The sequence below is a fragment of the Cotesia typhae genome, unplaced genomic scaffold (assembly GCF_013202065.1).
Source record: "Cotesia typhae breed Kobodo isofemale line unplaced genomic scaffold, CoteBio_Ctyphae contig_48, whole genome shotgun sequence".
NCBI classification, from domain to species: domain Eukaryota; kingdom Metazoa; phylum Arthropoda; class Insecta; order Hymenoptera; family Braconidae; genus Cotesia; species Cotesia typhae.
The window spans coordinates 2,644,517-2,658,425 of record NW_027423756.1 but is presented as its reverse complement, the minus strand read 5'-3'; the positions used below and the strand labels follow the sequence as shown (position 1 = coordinate 2,658,425).

The 13,909-nt window shown below is 34.3% G+C and overlaps 1 protein-coding gene across 1 annotated transcript in view; it reads right to left on the bottom strand.

Annotated features, from left to right (window-relative positions):
- The window catches only part of LOC141529316 (dual specificity calcium/calmodulin-dependent 3',5'-cyclic nucleotide phosphodiesterase 1-like), a 196,536-nt gene that overhangs the window by 3,382 nt on the left and 179,245 nt on the right, over positions 1-13,909 (bottom strand). The window contains exon 9 of the mRNA XM_074245817.1: positions 5,981-6,201. Coding sequence (XP_074101918.1) covers positions 5,981-6,201 — 221 coding nt within the window. The remainder of the gene's footprint in view (positions 1-5,980; positions 6,202-13,909) is intronic.

The window sequence follows — 13,909 nt, the reverse complement described above, 5'->3', positions numbered from 1 at the left end:
ATCAACCGATTTTGTCCGGGCTTGCGGCAATTGACATGGTCTTACAATGTTGAGAGCTGATTAGTTTTTGGAATCGACCGGTAGAGCCGTTTAAAAGTTATTCCATAAAAACCACTTATGAAAAAACTTTTTTCGTGGGTTTGATGAGATTCAGTCAAGCCTTTTCGAATGGCACCAACACACACACACACACACACACACACACACACACACACACACACACACACACACAGAGTTCAAGTAGGAAAAAGAAATAATTTTGTAAAAAATCGTTTTAAAGAATAAATACTTAGAGTTTGGTTGACAAAATAGATAGATAATGGAAGAATGACGATTGAAATAGGAAATAATTATGAGCGACTAGACTAATTTATTTTGCGGAAAATGATAACATAGAAATTGTCGACGATCAATGAACTTGCGCGAGCCTCGACAGAGGGGGAAGATTTCTCGTTCGTAGTGATAGTTAAAAAATATGTTAAGTTCCGTTTTGAAAATAAATTTGGGGAAGCAATTCTTTCTCGGGAGAATTACTCGGCTGAATACTCTTCACCAAGTAATTTCAGAGGATGATATTCTACCGGAAGTCTGATCAAGGCCCAGGTTAGTATCGTGGACCGACCGGATGAAAGTGCAACTCCCCGTGCCAAGGCCTTCAGTTGAGGTACGGTAGGTGATAAGTCGTGTAGGTGGGAGCGAGGAGGATACTATGCACTCGCTCTCGGGGTAGAGCTTAGGGCCCTCAAGATTGACAACTAGTCGCCCTGGGGAGGGAGGTGTTATTGGGAAACGAGTTTGTGTTTAGTAGACCGCGTTTTTGAGTTTAAACCAGGAATACCATCGCGTATGTATAGATAGAAATTTTTTATCGCAGTAGTTTTTGTTGCTTACATTGTATATATTGTTTATTGATTTTGAACCGCGAATTTGGGTGAAAATAGTGGTCTAATGTATTGTTGTGACTGTTTAATTTGCTTTTAATGTTTATTAAAATGATTAGACCAATAAAGAGGTTTTCTTTTTCTTTAAATTATTTAAAATGAAGTATTTTGATTATATTTTGTTATCTTTGATGCGATTCCTGTTTATGACCCTGGGCACCAGCGAGCAAATTCGAAGCCAAGGATTTAATTAGTTATTTATTTGAAAATCCGGACGTTACAACCTCCAAACATCGAGATCTGATAAAAACTCGATTTTCGAAAAACGGGGTTAAACCAATAACTTCCCGATTTTTGAAATTTTTTTTAGCAGGAAATTAAAAAAATAAAATATTTTATCATGAAACCAATGATTTTTGATACATGATTTATTTACTAATAGATAAATTTATAAATATAAATAAAAATACATCTATTTATTTACTAATAAATCATCTACTTTTAAATTAACTAGAAATTTGAATAGCGCGCCATGCGCGCACCTTAATTTTGACATAACGAATTCGACCCAATTTTTTTTGCGAGTTTCGACTCCCGGGAAAAAATGATCAGACCTGACCATGCCTGTTCATGTATGATCAGGCCTGAAATTAGACATGATCATGCCTGATCAGGTCTGGTCATGCCTGTTCATGTCTGAAGTGCTAAATATGCTCAGGCATGAGCAGGCCTGTACATGCCTGATCATACCTGTCCATGCCTGTCCATGTCTGTTCATGTCTGAAGTATTAAATTCACTCAAGCCTGACCAGGCCTGATCAGACCTGTCCATGCCTGCCCATGCCTGTTCATGTCTTTAATCTCTGAAGCGTTAAATAGGCTCAGATCTGATCAGGCCTGTCCATGTCTAATCAGGCCTATAATAGCCTCTGCATAGTCAGAAATGTGATGAAAATTTTTTCTTTGACGAAAAAAACTTTTTTGGTCATGACAAAATGTGCAAAATTATTGTATTCTTTCTTAATGTATAGATACTTTTAATTTAGTCCTTGCTAAATGTTTTTTCTATATTTAACTTGGAATCCGTATTTTTATTATATTAAATATATACATTTAATATTATAATTACATACGTATTATATGTAATATTTAATTATATTACATATAATACAATATAAGTATATACATATTGTAGATATGTATTTATACACAAAATATAATATACAATATATAAATAATAAATATAATATTATTTACATAAATAATACCTACATAATTAGGAGTTATAAAGATAGTATAATTAATAAATATTAATGATAAGTACGAAATATATTTATAAACAGAAATAATAAGGACGAACATAACTCTGTTACGTGAATGTTGGGACGCTTCATGTAAAAATTATCCGTAAAACCTATTCTTTCCCGCTTCACAGCATTATTTTCGAATTTAAAAAAATGTGGAACGCTTCACGATTTTGCGTGTCATCCTTATATAATACAATAAAATGTAAATATGATATGTAGATCCATAGATAAATTGTATATACATATATATATATATATATATATATATATATATATATATATATATATATATATATATATATATATATATATATATATATATATATATATATATATATATTGTAACAGGCCGCTTTTAGCGTCACCTGTCAATCAGTTGTTTCCTATTTAACTTTAATTTTATTTTTAAATAAGCAATTTTCCAGTTGTGAGGAAGGTCATTAGTTGGATTCACCGCGACCGAGTCGCCCTCGCGCGGATAAAAACGATCGAAGCTCAACTGCGCGCGAAATCAATTTAAATTGCGGTTGATCATTTGAGTTAGGTAATAAGTTAGTTTTAAGATAAGAAGTATTGTTCGGTACTATAGACGACAGCCATTTTACCCGAGAAGAGGATCATCAACGAGCATCATCGACGTGGAATAACCGAGAAAAAATCACCGACGACGGAAAGCTGACCCGAGGATCAAACGACGGACGGGTCAGTCTATGGGGCTGAACGAGTAGCGCAGGCGCGGAGTTGTCGAGCTGGCTGTTGAGCGAGCCAATGCTCCAGTCAATATATCAAAATAAGTCGATATTGGAAAATTGGACAGGCAGAGTCATCTCTGGAGCGTCAAGAGAATCAAGGGCCCAGAGAGAGGAGAGTGCAGCCAGGCGGGCAACAACCAAGCCATTTTTCCGGCTTCCACGTATTCCCGCGACAACAAACGGACGCTGATATTTTTGAGGTTTCTTTCACACTGCGATTTTTCTTGTCAGTTGCTGTACACTGGTTTTTTTTGTTAATTATTGATTCAAAATAATTATTACGACGACGTGAATAATTATAAATATTCTTGCGACGGATTGTCGATACTTTTGAGCAATAGCTTACGACGTGAGAGTTGCTGTGTCAACTATTGTGACCGACGCAATTTCCATTGTTGGAAATTTCTTTTTGTACATCACACCGTGTTGAGACGCGGAGGTCAATTCGACGTGGAAGCCGAGGACGACGGAGCCGTGCGACCCAGCCAGGACGATATTTAATTGCTGTATTTTCCATTGCTGAAATTTTGTTTTGAGGGAACGACGCCTTCTACCAGGGTAAGTGGTCTCGTCTTTGAAAAATCTCGTGGGATTCACCGACTCGGACGAAGAGTACGAGTGACAAAATTTTTTTTTGTTAATTTTTTATTTCCATTTTATTTTGTGCATTTATTCTGGAGATTATCCCACGAGGTATTTCTGGTACCAATACTAATTGTTGTAGTGATTATTCACATTCTGGTGTATTGCTGTCATAATCCCGATTATTTGAGCTTCGGTCGTGCGGGTAATGCGCCGGTTGAGAATTTTGTGTTGACAAAATCAATCTATTTAATTAGAGAAATTTGACACTAAGTTTGTTTGAAATATTTCCATGCGTAATTTTGGATAACTACTTTCATTGCGACGGTGTCCTAGGTATCAAGGACACTTTATTTGTTTAATTTAATTAATTGATATTGATTAAAAATTTTTTGCGACGATTAATTGATTCAATTTAAGTAAGTATTCGTAATTAAACAATTTTGTGACGAATAATATGTTGGATTTAATGAATTATTAGTATTGAAGAATTTTTTTTTAATTTAGTCCTGATTATTAACTAATAATTGTGCGACGATTAATCTGCCTAATCTAATTAATTATTGTCAATTAGATTTCTTTGTTTCTTGCGATAAAATAAACTGTTGGTTAATTACAAGTTACTAATTATACAATTTAGCAACGATTAATTTGTTGACTTAATTAATAATTAACAATTAAAGTATTTGCGATGAGATTTATCGTCAATTTAAATCATTACTAGTAAGTAAACCATTATGCGACAATTGATTGTGTGACTCAAATAATTACTGTGAGTTAAATTTTGCGACGGTTATTTTTTTTGGACTTATTTAATGATTATTGAACTTAAATGCGACGTTGGTTTTAGTTCTTGCAAAAATTTAATTACGATCTATTAAATTAATCGCGACATTCGATTTTGGTTTATTTTTGGGAATTTTATTATTAATGGATGAATTGTGATTTTGATATTGAAATTCTTTGGACATTTAATTTTGTTAATTAAATTCTTGCGACTTGTTCTTCGACGAAGTTAATTATTAATAATTGAATTAATTGCGGCGTGCGAAATTTGATACATTGATTATTGTGATTTTGTTATTCCGGCGACCATTTATTTTATTTTGTCAATAAATTAGAATTAATACTAAGATTTCGGCGAATTATTAGTACCCGGACGATCGTTCCTAGTTCCTCTTTAATTTAGGTTGCACCTTTTACCCGCCACCCCGACGAAGAGTTTCGGTCCGAGTAAGCCGAACATGATGTGAGTGGAGCCTAGCTCCTGGCGCCCAACAATAATCCAGCAGGTAGGCCAAATTTATTTATCTCGGACTTCGGCCTCGCTAACGCACGAGGTCGAAAAACCCGTTATAATATATATAAATATATAAGTACATATATAAATAATACAATAGTATACGGAACGTATAAATTGTAAAACAATTATATCGACGACTAAGTTCAAAAACACGTAACTATTACAAGGACCATGATCGTTTCAACATTCACAAAATTAGTAATAGCTATTACTAACTTCACACTCTCATGTGTTTTTATTATAGGGATTTCCAACTTCTTGCTTAAAAATTTAAAAGTTTTAAGAAACTAAGTTATTTTTTATTATTAAAATTCAGAAATTGTTTAATTATGAAATAAATAGATAAATTCGTATGAACAATCAAGTTAACTAAATTGTACTGAGAATAATTGATTGTTGAACATTAAAATAGTTAGTTAAATTAAATTAGTTAGACTAAGAACGTAACACTCAGATCAGTTAGCACCACCGCTCAAGACTTCCACGCAGACGGACCAGGTTCAAACCCTTTTACATCCGAGTTTTTTCGGAATAAATTTTTATCAACCAGTAGCCCATCGCCTCAATATAATAGTAATTAAAAAATAAGGAACGAAAAAAATTTTTTTTAAATTATTTTAGCTAAAATTGGATTTTTTGCCTATGCTTAGCCGATGCTCGGCCAATGCTCGGTTCCCATGTTCGGCCGACACTCAGTTACCTATATCGACTGAATGCTACTACCCGATGCTCGCCCAGTCTTGGACCAACGATATTTCATGATATTCGACCGATACTTGAAGATAGGTTGCGTCTTGATCCAGTATCGGGCTGATCTCCATTTCTTGTATGGGAACCGCAATAACATCGGTAGAGCCGTTCAAAAGTTATGAAAGGCTTACGTACGGCTACACACACACACACACACACACACGCGCGCGGATATCATTTCGGAAAAATTCGGTGAAGCCTAGGACTTTAAAACATCAACATCGGTTGAAAACTCAATTATCGAAAAACAGGGTGAAACCAATAACTTCCCATTTTTAGAAAATTTTCAATTTTCATAGATTGAAGTTGATAATGTGTATATGAAAATTTTGAAAAAGTAAAAACACAAGAAGAGTTAGAGCCACACGTCTAAATAATCATCGAATTAAAAAAAAATAAAGCTACCTGTGTCATCTATGTTGTGTCTTGTACTTATTGGTGATAGTGCGACTTCTAACAAATCACTGCAAATCTGCATGCTTGGTTCAACAATAAAGTCAATAAATCCGATTTGTGATTCGGACACAAGAGTATTGTTGCGATCGCACAGGGGTGAAAATGGTAATCCAAGTGCTTGTTCCATATCACCTTGTCGAAAAAACTCTTCTAATAATAGCATAGTCCACCTAAAATTTAAACGGTATCAATAGTTAATTTTAATTCAAAGTTTCTACAATAAAACTACAAGAACACGTAAAAAAAATTGTTCAAATTGTTAGAACAAAAAATCATTTAAAACCCTCAAGTACACGGAGAGTACAATATAATACTGGTTACTTGGCCAGATAGTACTCAGTGACATCTATTGTAAAAAAAATCTGAAAAACGGTTGACGCTGCAGGCCATCCGTGAAACTTCCCGTTATGTATGAGTTAAAAATCCTCGAGATATGATCTATTTCGAAGCTTTAAGCTCTTGGAATTCAAAAACACAACTTCTATATTTCGTCAAGCTTTTCGAGCTTAAAAATCTAGTAGTTCCTCAAAACATACTTTATTTAATATTTTTAATTACGATATCTTCCGTCCAAATCAATCATTTTTAATAGGGCTTACAGCATTTGACGGAGTTTTTTCAACCAGTAAAAATTATAGGGTCAGAAAATAATTGTTAAAATGGTTATTTAAATTGATTAATTAAGAGTAGAGAATAAACCATTTGTAATTTTCGTTCAAAAGAAAAATCATCAAAAGTTGTGCGACAAGGACGCAAGACCGAGAGAGACGGTCGGCCATTTTGTCCCGTGCTAAAACTCTGTGTAGAAGATACTCAAGGTCGAAACTAAAGTATTAGTTCAATTTTAAAATACAATAAAATCTCTCGGCTTACAATGAAATAATTTTTGTCATTATTTCACGTTTACAAGGGAAATAAAATTTGTTAAAATTTTATAGTTTTTAAAATGGATTAAATAAAATAGTTTAAATTAAATGAAAATAATTTATACAATAATTAAGGTTACTCAAATATCGGAATTAATTAGATTGGACTATAATAAATGGATTGAGATTTATTTAATGAATTCTTGGACATAACAAACAGGATTAATTCAAGACACTAAGAACTCTTGTATCAAATAATTATTGTTGGAATATTAAGAACACGATATTAATTTAGGAAATAGGAAAAATGATAAATAGGAATTAAGAAACGATTATTAAGAAATGAGAATGGAATTATTTTATTAATGGGAAATAATTTGTTGTATTGTTATTATTATTCAAATTTATAAATAGTGTGGTTGTGTGTGAGTACAGAGTCTACCTCGATTTTATGGTATACTCCTCTGGCTTCGGGGTAGATCTCTTAGAGTAACGTGAGGATCCGTAAGACAGCGTGCGCTGTGTGGACAGCGTGTGTAGTAACGTGAGGGTCCAGCACAGTGACGTGAGGGTTCGTGGGACAGCGTGAACTAAGATAGAGTAGCGTGAGGGTCTGGTAGACAGCGCGAAGTAGATAGAGTAGTGTGAGGGTCTAGTGGACAGCGGGCACTACAGCGACGTGAGGGTCAGCTAGACAGCGCGAAATATAAACGTATGAGAGATGTGTGTGAATGAGTTTATCCTGCGAATTTTTATATATTGTTGTATTGGCCTTTATCTCAATTGTAAGAAGGAATGGAGGGATATATAATTTTGTAAAACAAATTTCTGTGTTCAAGTTTTGATTCCTTTCAGCAAATCTCTCACGACCCTGACCTATAACTCCATATTCTGGTCCAGTTCTGGATACTGAGTCCAAAAATCCAGTGGTGCCCTTAATAAAAAAAAAGGGCGACCAACGAGCAAAGAACATCCCGTTTCAACGGCATAAAGGTTGGCCAATAAAGCACCATCGATGTTAGCGGAACCACCTAAACGTCTGATGATGATAATAGTAGGAAGCTGCAGGCGTTGGTGGTGGCCACAGCACAAGGTCCTGTAGATTTGAATACTAACAGCAAAGAGAAGTTTGTATTTAATTTCTCTAAAGTGCAGATTCCGGACTATGTTTTAAAGGTTTTGCATTCTCCAGCGAGCTTTGAAGTGCGATTAATATGTAATGATTTTCCAATATCGAACATCATGAAAGATCTTGAATTCGGCATCATAATAGTGAAACCGGCAAACGTAGCAGACGATGAACTGAAAGCTTTGAGAAATAATATTCGTGCAAAATGTGTTTATACTATAAGTTTTTCAATAATCTGGGAAAAAGGATGGAAGGTAAAAGTATGAACATCATTAAAGATCTTTCCAGAACGAAAAGATTCCAGAAACGAAACACGGACATGGTAGTTACATGTAATATTCAACCGTAATTTCCTATTCTTTACCGTTTCACAGTGTTGCGGAATTACACATTTGTAATTGCCGCAATTTGCTGAGAGTGACCGAGGTGCTGCTACAAACGCGCCCTCAGGTGCTCAACATAAACTCAAACCCGGTTGCGCAGTAAATCTCCAAAACACGTGCAAGTAACCAAGTGGTGATATATATTGGTGCATCAAATTCAACATCAAGTGCAACCAGGATCATCAATCAACCCAACTCAATCAAGAAGACCTTTCTCAAGCTCAATATCAACATCGCAAACTCAGGTATTGATTTATTCAATATTCAATGTACTCTTTGATCACACCAGATCCAACCTATACTCATGTTACTATCTCACTTTTACTCATTACCACATGGCGTCCCCATGCTGACACATACACACTCATACCGTCTTATAACATCATTGCAAAACAGCCACCTTTGACTCTCGCCTAGCAACACATCACCAAAATATATTGTCATGACTTCAAGTCTATTATTAGACCACTACTCATCATCTTATGCCCCATTATGTGGGAAATGCCGCATTGCGGGTGTTGCTTGGTGGGGTCAGTCGTGACTGTTATATATACACTTACACAGGCTCTAAGGGCCAGATACTGTTCAGATCTTCAAAGATTGTCACCAAATACTCATACTCATCCGAGATCAAACTGAGGTGGCCTCTCAGTTCACTCATCAAACTCATCAGAGATCGTTAGAAATCATCAAGTGATTCAACTCAGTGCAATCAATATTAATTAATAACTGTGAAGTGCATTTATTAATACGAATCTACAGATTCAAGAACTCAACATGTGTAAATATAAAACTCATAATCATCCACGCTCTTTGAATTGTCGCGTCATAATTTCATCCCTTGTTTTGTGACGCCTTTCATGAACTCATCTTTATTATAACCATTACAATCTACATGTGCTCACAATTACTTATTCTATAATAAGCCCACTCAAATTCAGTAATTTTACTAATCAACCATTACTGTCTTACTCTATTTAGTACATTCTGTGGTCAACAATTTGTGTTCTGACTTGCATCTCGAGACCCACGTAATCAACAAGCTCTTTAGCTTTAAGACTCATTCGCTCACACTGTGAAAGTTAATTGTATTGTTAATTGATTAATAATCCAGTGACTCTAATTTATACAGCTCATCCAATTAATCATTACTGTGAACTCTACAGATTCATGCTCAAGCTCTCACTACACTTACATTCACTCACTGTATTACTCATTGCATTCAGTCAACCTAATCCATACGCTCATACTATGACTATTAATTAAGTGTAATTAATTAATCGTCTGGTGAACCTAATTCTACAACATTACTCATATTTATCGCTCATAATTGCTAGTGTTAATTATATTGTACATTAATTAACAGTTCAATTGAAGATCAATTTTCTGCAACTCATACTCAGTATAATTAACATACATTAATTAATACAACTCAATTAACTCAACTCGCTCGTACTCATAACTCAGCATAGCAATTCAATGCTATAATAATTGTTCAAGTGCTCATAGTGATCATAGTTTATTTAATGCTCAACTTTGTAATCTAAGAATGACTGTGATTTATTTATAATATATGACTATAACCACGAATTGTGTCTCCTCCATCTTTTAACACCTAGTCCCGGCAAATAAATATTTAATGTTAAGACTATTATCTTACACACAGCATTATTTCGATTTATTGCAAAAGCAGATAAAGATAGAGTTACAGTACTTGTAGACAGAGATAAGTATTATTATTATTAGTATTATTCTCGGGAGCAATTTTCAACTCCTACCGAGCGCGTCTTCGGGAGCAGATAAGGAAAGTTCTCACCGTGTTTTTTAACCGTCGGACTTAGAAGAAATAAAATATCCTTCGCGGATAAAAAGTGGTTCAATGGAGAAAAGAAATATGCTACAAATATCACAGGGTCACATACGCCAGCGAGTGCATTGACACCGTTGAAACGAGATGTGCGGTATAAAATTCGATAAATAAACTGCAGAGTGAGAGAGGCCTACCATTTGACGTTTCTTCAAGTGTCTTGAATACGGTTATCAGTTCAGAGACTGGTTCTACTTGACTAGGGTAAAAGGCCACCTAATAAGCGCCATAGAAAAAATAGGTGGCCTATCCAATAACCAACATGGTTTCCGAAAGGCTAGACGCTTAAAATGCCTTTAACTCTGTTGGGTGGAAAGACATTGTAGATGCACTCGACGAGGACTTCAACATAGAATAGTACATTAAAAGAATCATGTATGACTTCTTTGATAGTAGGTATTTTATCTACGACACCACAGAAAGGCCACGTGTGGCTGAAATCACAGCTGGAGTTCCTCAAGGCTCTGTATCAGGTCCAGATATAAATCTCCATAAGGAACGCACGTTACGATGGACTACTAAAACTTACCATGCCAGAAGACACATTCCTTCTTGATTTCGCCGACAATGTTACTGCTTCAGTCTCGGCAAGAAACCCTGACCAATCCCGCCCGCGCATAAAAACTATGATCACTAGGGTGAGTGACTGGCTACCCGGGAAATAGGTTTAGATCTGACCAGATATAATTATTTCTGGTCAGATCTAATTATATCTGGTCAAATCTATTTAAATCTGATCAGATATGGGATTGGAGACATAATCAGATCTAGTCATATCTGATCAGATCTAAACAGATATAACTATGTCTGAGTTGATAAATATGTAACAGGGTAAAATTACCCTAAATCGATAAGTCACCGGATATCGATAATTATTCGACATAGCACTAGCGCGTCTCGATCTTCGGGCCTAAAGGGAGAATAGGAGGGGGTAGTTTTGGGTTAAAATAGGTGAGTCGTGCAGTGGAAAAGGAAGAAGTAGTGTGACCGCCAGACTAAGTGCCACGGAAATCGAGAAGGAACGATCCCCGGAGTAGTGACGAGACGAAGGAAGCCAACTACAACTAGGACTTCATCTTCAATTAGAGAATTAGATCATCATTTTATTCGTCAAGGTTGTGATGGTAAAGAGTGAGTGCGAGCGAGACGGCGGAGCAGCAAAATTGATTTTCTATGTATTATTATTATCATTATTATTACTATTATTATTATCATTATTAATACCGGAGTGTATTTAATATACTAAAGATGTTTTTGTTGTTTCTTTTGTACTTTGTTTAAAAATAATTATTATTTATTATAATGTTTATTCAACATCACGAATTATTTTTGTTTAATGAAAAAGTTTATTTAATCTTATATATTTGACTGAGATTTATTATTTGAAAATGCGCACGAATTTTTAAGTACGCCACCGCGATGAGAGGTGGCGAAGAATTTCGCCGCTCGTTCGTTTGCAGTAAAAACCGACGAGCTAATATAAGCGAAACTGCGTGGCGATAATTTTTGTTCTTTTAAAGAACAAAAAATCATTTTAGCTGAAAGAAAGATTTAATTAAAATCTACGAACAGATTCAAAATATCTGAATAATTATTTTCATTGCAGAATTAATTTTTTTTTACTAAGTCCCAGAAATAAAATTAGTATAGGAAATTATTTTGATAAAAATTTATTAATTGACAAATGTTATTATTTTTTTTTTTCTTCTAAGTCCCGAACGACTTTTTGTATGGAAATGATTTTGTATGAAATTTTTTGTAATCTAATGAAATTGATGTGCGAATTTGATATTCGATGGTTGCAAAATCTGAAGTTTGACGACGAGCGATAGGTGGCGATAAATTTTCAAAATCTTTCACTCGTAGAGAAAGGTCTAGGAATTAATAAAAGCAATTTTAATTGACGAAAAAGTCAACCAAGTTTCCCAGTGGTTATAATCTTCGGGTAGAAGACCCTTCACCAGGAAGTACCCAAGGAACTCGTACCTCGTCTCCGACCAGGAACCAGGTAAGTGCTGACTTGTCCATTGGGGGAAATTTGGCCACCGGAACGGGTTGCTTTTCAAGCACCCAGACTGGACTAGGGGCAAATAGGGCCGGGAAGGGTTGCTTTCCAAGCACCCAGACTAGGGTGATTAAAAAAAAAAGAATATTTTTTTTTTCGTTTGGTACTCTGAAAAATAGGTTCCTAGACACCTCTAAGAAAGCCTCTCCAAGCATGAGTTCTTAATTGTAACGGGAAGGTCCTCCTTCTTACAGTTTTCTATTTTTTCTTATTATCAGATAGAAAAATTTATATCTCGCTTCCAACTACTTGAAAAAATATCTTGTTCCTTAGATTTTGTAGGAAATTGAATGCTCTACAAAAAGGTCTCTTACGATTTTTTTTCGTAAACCCAACCGTTTAAAAGATATTAACGGTTAAAGTTTGATTATTTTTGAGAAAATTTTTTATTTCTTATGAATTTTATAACTCAATGAAAAAAATCATTATGAATGATGAAACTCATAGTTTTGTAGGAAATTTACTGCTCTATAAAAATGGTCTCTTATGATTTTTCGATCAAGTTGAGCGTTTACGAGATATTCATCGTCAAACATCAATGCATATCAATTTTTCTAGTTTTTGATCAATAATTCGAAAAATTTCAATTTATTCTGTGAGTTTCAAGGAAATTTAGACAAATTTGAGTTTCTATGAATAGAAATATGTTATGAACTATTTTTTTAATTAGTTTTTTTAGTCTTGGACATGTTTGATTACATTAAAACAAAAAATTAGTGCATTTTTTTAAATATATAATTCAATTTAGTGTGTTTCACATGTGTTTCACTTTTTATCGAAGAATTTATTTATTTAATTATCAACTGCCATATAATTTTCAATATTTTCAACATAACGGTACACTTTTACTGTAAATAATTTCCTCTATTGCAGTTTGGGTAGTTTTTTCGATGTTCTTTGATAATTTGCAATAAGTATTGGAATTGCTCTTCATTTTTGTCAAGCATTGATTATACTCACTAACTAATGCAACAGCTCGTTCTGCTGAATCATTAACAACTTTCAATTGGTTAAAGTATTCTTTATTTTCAATGTAACTGTCATTAGTAGGCCACGATTCAACATCTTTATCAAGGAAGTCATATGGTAAATCAAAGATTTTAAAGAGATTTAAAGACTTTTTAGAAACAAAGTCACTCAGACTTTTTGCGTTAATGAATTCAAATCGTTTTTATCAATTATAAATTTTTTAGCTTTAGAATCTGTACCGTTACGAGTATTAACAGCTCCAACAATATTTTTTTACTTCCAATGAAACGGTATCGTCAAATAATGATAAAATGGCAAGTTCATCACTTAAATACCATAAATGCAAAATCATTTTTTCACAAGTTGCTGAAGAAATCAATGAATTGATATTTTTGTACTCGAATAAATTTTTCAAAAACTGCAAGTCATGATTAGCAGCAGTTGTTGCAGAAGTTGATGAAAACCAAGCTTTTAAATACAGTGTAACTATAAATATACAAATTTGCCGAAGACCGTCCAATTCTTTATTAGAAAGTTTAAATTCATTTCTGAATAGAAACATTTTTAAACTGTAAATTGCCTTCGCCATCCACCTAGCA